Raw genomic sequence first — 6,000 nt, 5'->3', positions numbered from 1 at the left:
CTGAAACAAGTAAAACAATAAAAGAATATATATCATTGCTATTGTGTTAAACTGTTGTATGTCCAAATTTAGCCAAATATGTTCTTTTTTCAATATTTACTTTTGCTTGCAATAGCCAGTTCTTTTTGTCAAACTATTGTATCTCCAGCTGCTTCAGATGCCAAGACATCAAAAATTGTCAAAGTGTATTAAGCAAGGGCATGCTCCCTGTAGAAAATCCAGCTCCAAAAATGCTTCATGATAGCAAGGGAGAATGGGCACCAGCTAGTCCAAAGGTTGTGGTGGGCTGCACCTGCCTGCCTCAGTTGCTATGGCATTGAAGTAGGTCCAGCCACCCCCATTAATGGGAACAAAACTCAGACTTAAAACACTGGATGATGATAATGATGATGATGATTACAATGATTTTGCTATGGAATGGTGAAACTAATTTTTCATTTTCTGAAAAAGCAATGTTTTGGACTTAACGACACTTTTGCATAAAAGCAACGATATATTATATACATCTTTTAGCTTTTACTTGTTTCAGTTATGTGACTGGCCATGCAGGGACACTGCCTTGAGCAATTTTATTCAAATGAATATTTTTTTGTAAAGCCTGTTGCCAAACCATTAAGTTATCTGGACATAAACACACCAACAATGGTTGTCAAGCAGTGATGAGGAACAAGCAGTTGACACACATGTATATGACAGTCTTCTTTCAGTTTCCATCTACCAAATCTGCTCACAAGGCTTTAGTCAATTTCAGGCTATGATAGAAGACACTTGACAAAAATGCCATGCTGCAGGACTGAACCTGGAAGCCATGGCTAAAAAACTTACCAGTATTTTTATAAAAAATGATTTTAGGTGTCTGATTTTCAAAACATAACAATGCTTCAGAAAAAGATTTTAATTACGTGATATAACAAAATACACTTCACATATAACAGAAAATCTTCTTCTTAATCCTTTTTTAACTCCATGTTGAGCATAGGGTGTCAATAAAATATCTCTATCGATTTTGATCTGTGGTAATTGATTACATTTATTCCCCTGTCAGTGTTCAGTTTCTGTAAAGTTACCTAAGTTATCTTCTTGAATCATGCTAACTCATAAGGGCCGGTTTCCATGGCATATAAATTCCCTACCTGGATGGGATACCAGTCCGTTGCAGGATTACTCATTTTTTGAGTGGAATGGAGCAACATGAAATGAAGTGCTTTGCTCAAGAACACTACTTGTTGCCCGGTCCAGGAATTGAAACCACAATGTTATGATCATGAGTCCAATACCCCAACCACTAGGCCATACACCTCTACAGTTTCAATGGATCTTCATTTTGTTTTTGGCCTGCCACACTTGCATCTCCTTTGGAGTGTCACACCGGAGGGCTTGCTTTGTAATGTTGATAACAGGTTTCCATAGCATTTGATGCAGCTAACCCCATTTCCTTCTCTAGGTCTTGGTTTCAGTAGGTTGTTGGTTTGCCTTTTTTCCACAAGGCTTGGTTTTTGAATTTGTTTCGCCCTCTCACCCAAAGGAAATCATCATCATCATCGTTTAACGCCCGCTTTCCATGCTAGCATGGGTTGGATGATTTGACTGAGGTCTGGCGAACCAGATGGCTGCACCAGACTCCAGTCTGATCTGACAGAGTTTCTACAGTTGGATGCCCTTCCTAACGACAACCACACCGAGAGTGTAGCCGGCACGAGGGCCAGTCAGGCGGTACTGGCAACGGCGACACTCAAATGGTGCTTTTTATGTGCCACCTGCATAGGAGGCAGTCCAGCGGCACTGGCGACGACCTCGCTTGAATGTTTTTTCAAGTGCTAGTAAGGCGATGCACATTTATTCACAGATGTTTGGATCTTGTTGAAGGAGAACTTTGTGACTCACTTTGTCTCACACATGTGCCGCAGAACCACTTTTGCATTTGTGTTAAAGATCCTGTTACAAAATATATTATTATTTTATACTTCTACGTTCCGTTTTGTTTTGTCATTCTGCTTGTCTCTCTCATCCCCTTTCTAGAATCTTCCATCATTAATTGTACTCTGTCCTTAACCTACTTATCCATCAACTTACAGCTACTTGACTTACTATCTCTAATGAATGGCAGTATGTGCATTGCTGCAAGTTGTCCTACAATGAAACAACTGGCTCTAACCATCCACTTGCCCTCTGCCACTGACAGTCAATTGAGCACTTACCAGAGGTTTTCAAGGGAGGTAAGCTGACAATCCTTTCATATACTTTTTATTCTGTTTTTAGTATGCTTCTTGTGGATGCCAAAGAGAAAGGAGTTAAATACGGTCTGTTGCTGTTGGTCATCAGACTTATAAGCAATGGCATTATAACCATAACTTCCTTGTATCTTTAGGCAATATTTAGGAGGTGCTAGCACAATTTGTCTGTTGCATGCACAGTTATGCATGCATGTGTGTGTGTGTGTGTGTGTGTGTGCACATGTCTGTATGAAGGTTTTTTTTTTGTTTCAGTGTGAAATCTGATTACAATAACTCTTTTATATTTTACTCTTCTATCTTCTAGAATGACCAATTACCAATTTGCGAATCTCAGAACATCTTCAAGGCAGGTGTGTTAATTTTGTTTTGATATATGGGTTTTTTTTTGCATTGCATTTGTGAACATCTGGAGGTTTCTGATTAAACTCTTGTTTTCAACATTGAATTCACTGATTCACTTCAAATTTAAACATATGCTTTTTTTTTACTTTGGTCTATTATTATTTTCACATTTTTCTCTAAATTCTAAATTATTATTTTCATGTTTTTCTTTAAATTCTAAACTCTGAAACTGATCTTTTGGCAAAAGACCAGTAATTTCGAGGGAGGGGCTAATCAATTACATCAACCCCAGCATTCAACTGGTACCCTAACCCTAACTGATCTTTTCCCTCAGTAATTTTTTTCTTGTGTGTGTGTCTTTGTGTTTGTCCTCCACCACTGCTTCACAACTAGTGTCAGTGTGTTTACATCCTCATGACTTAGCGGTCTAGCAAAAGAGACTAAAGAATAAGTACAAGGCTTCAGAAATAAACGTAGTGGGGTGGGTTTATTCAACTAAAATTCTTCAGTACAAATCTCTTCCTATTCCAAGAGATTTTTCAACTCTGTCCCTGAGAGATTCTGACTCTGTCAAGTTCATCAGGGATTCAATCTCACTTGAACAATTTCAGTATTTTAATATGGTTCAGGGGAAAGAGAGGAAAAAAATTTTCACAATTTCTTTTTCTAATTAAATTTTTGTTTGTTTCATTTGTTTAAATATATGTGCATTATTATTATTATTATTATTGAGTGAGAGAGCAGTGCATGCCATCAAAGTGACACTGGGTTAAAATATATGAAGCCCAGTATACCCATCATGAGTACCTGTCTGATAAGGGTACACCAGGCACATGCATCACAACTATATGTGTGCAACATGGTGATCTCATATCAAGATAAACAGCGCATGACCTTGCAGGTGGGGCCCAGTTAGAATTTTCTTCTGGTTGAGTAACCAACCCATCCCACTCAAAAGGTCCCTGAATAAGGGTTGTTTAACCCTTTTGTTACTGTATTTATTTTGAGATGCTCTGTGTTTCTTTCAATTACTTTAAATAGAACAAAGAATTTAGTAAAATAACTTAGTTATCATTAAGCTAGTGTTAGGAACATAAATTGTGATTAAAGTCTGGTGGAAGATTTTAATTAAAAACTTGTGAAAACAAGACATTTGTACTCAGAGTCAGAGCCGGTTTCAGCCGGGTTGGTAACGAAAGGGTTAAGGACGTTGAATGAAACACCCATGTTTCCAAAGGTGAATTATCCAAACCTCCAAGAATTCCTTTCAACACACGGCTATGATGCTTCCCAGCTACTTCTGCCCGTGATCAGAGATGCACAGATTGTCAGCCACTAAGGGACATGCTCAACTGGTTATGGTCAAACAACTGACAAGCAAATCTGTGGTATTGAGCAGAATATTTTCATACCAAGACAAAACAATGTACATGATAACACTTCCAATCAGTTAAGATCAGAAGCCATGAGAGCCACTGCCTGGCATTTATTATTATTATTATATAAGGCAGTGAGCTAGCAGAATCATTCTTACGCTGGGCAAAATGCTTGGCAGCATTTTTGTATGTCTTTATGTTCTAAAGTCTTCTTTGCCTTTCATCCTTTCAGGGTTGATAAACATGTATCAATTGAACACTGGCTTTGTGCCAAAATTTGAAATCGTTATTGTTTTTGTTGTTGTTGTTAAGGTAGCGAGCTGGCAGAATTGTTAGCATGCCAGGTAAAATGCTGTGGCATTTCATCCATCAGGATGTTCTGAGTTCAAATTCTGCTGGGGTTGACTTTGTCTTTCATTCGTTCAGGGTTGATAAAGTACCAGTGAAACACTGGGGGTCAATGTAATCGACTACTCCCCTCCCCAAAATTTCAGGCCTTGTGCCAATTGTAGAAAGGATTATTATTATTATTGCTGTTGTTTTTTTCCAGGAAATTGGCAGGAGGTTTGGGCCATATACAGGTTGGCCTGCCCAGGTAATATATCAAAAGTAAGCAAAGCAACTCTGTTTTTAATTTTGTTTGATTGTATATGTATGCATGAGAATATAGGAAGGCTTGTGCACACATGTGTGTGTGTGTGTGTGTGTGTGTGTGCAAGCATGTGTTAGGGCTGTATTCACTGTAGCCTATCCTAGTGTCCTTTTGAAAATAAACAAAGCCTCTACAGCTGGTTAGTGGCTATAACACCCTCTCTATATCATGCTCACCACACCACAACACCGCACAGGTGAGGCTGTGTGGTAAGAATAGGTGTAAGTGTGTTTGTGTGGTAATAAGTTTGATTCCCAACCACATTGTTCCAAGTTCAAGTCTCACTGTGCGCTACCTTGGGCAAGTGTCTTCTACTATAGCCTTGGACCAACCAGCTTTTGAGTGGATTTAATAGATAGAAACTGAAGGAAGCCTGTCGTGTGTGTATGTATGTATATATGTATGTATGTGTGTGTGTGTGTGTGGCTGTGTGGTAAGAAGCTTGCTTCTTAGCCACATGGTTCTGGGTTCAGTCCCACTGAGTGGCACCTTGGGCAAGTGTTTTCTACTATAGTCTCAGGCCGGCCAAAGCCTTGTGACTGGATTTGGTAAACGGAAACTGAAAGAGCTTGTCATGTGTGTGTTCATCCCCCACTGCTGCTTCACAACTGGTGTTGGTGTGTTTACATCCCTGTAAGTTAGAATATTGACAAGGGAGAGTGATAGAATAAGCAGCAGGCTTTAAAAAAAAGAGAAAAAATAGTACTTGGAGTCAATTTGCTTGACTAAAATGCTTCACAGCAGTGCCCCAGCATGGACGCAGTCTAATGACTGAAACAAGTAAAAGATAAAAAATGAAACTCTTTGAAATACTAAGTTTTAACCAAGTCTTTATTTCCATTTCAGGTTGAACTGAAAACAGGGAAGTTTCCTGGCAAATTCCTTGCATTCCTCACGATTGATGGTAAGGATTTTCCTTCATTGCACAATGGTGTTCTTCACTATGTTAGTTAGCATCATATGTAGTGTGTGTTTGTGTGCATCTGTATGTGTTTTGAATGTGTATATTTATTTATGTGTGTATTGATAAGGTGGGAGCTGGAGTGGGCAGAACAGATTCTTGTAGAAGGACCTGCGTAGTTACTCGCATGTAGTAAGGTAAAGGTTGAGAGAGAAAATGGTCTGTAGGAGCTGCAAGAGATAATGCTGATGAGTTGCACTGGTGGCCCACACAAGGTACACACTGAGTAGAAGTGGGTGGTTGGATGGTTGGCTGGTTTGCAAGATTGTATGGTAAAGAGAATGAGTTGGGGGTCAGGCTGCCAAAATGGGTAGGGTTTGAAGAGCGGATGGGCAAAAAGCAATGGGCTGAGGAAGATAGAGGAATGTAGAAGGGAGAGAAGATGGTGGTGATCAGCAAGAATAGTAAGATGATACAGTTGCCAGTGGGGACAGC

At 39.3% G+C, this 6,000-nt stretch overlaps 1 protein-coding gene across 6 annotated transcripts in view; it reads left to right on the top strand.

Moving 5' to 3' along the window:
• The window catches only part of LOC115219470 (allantoicase), a 97,273-nt gene that overhangs the window by 89,110 nt on the left and 2,163 nt on the right, over positions 1-6,000 (top strand). For all 6 annotated transcript variants that reach the window (XM_036508876.1, XM_036508878.1, XM_029789638.2 and 3 more), the window contains 4 exons: positions 2,076-2,216; positions 2,539-2,584; positions 4,503-4,561; positions 5,451-5,508. In XM_036508876.1, coding sequence (XP_036364769.1) covers positions 2,076-2,216; positions 2,539-2,584; positions 4,503-4,561; positions 5,451-5,508 — 304 coding nt within the window. The remainder of the gene's footprint in view (positions 1-2,075; positions 2,217-2,538; positions 2,585-4,502; positions 4,562-5,450; positions 5,509-6,000) is intronic.

Source organism: Octopus sinensis, linkage group LG14 (assembly GCF_006345805.1).
Source record: "Octopus sinensis linkage group LG14, ASM634580v1, whole genome shotgun sequence".
Lineage (NCBI taxonomy): Eukaryota > Metazoa > Mollusca > Cephalopoda > Octopoda > Octopodidae > Octopus > Octopus sinensis.
The sequence above is the reverse complement of the archived record's forward strand: the minus strand, read 5'-3'. Positions and strand labels throughout refer to the sequence as shown.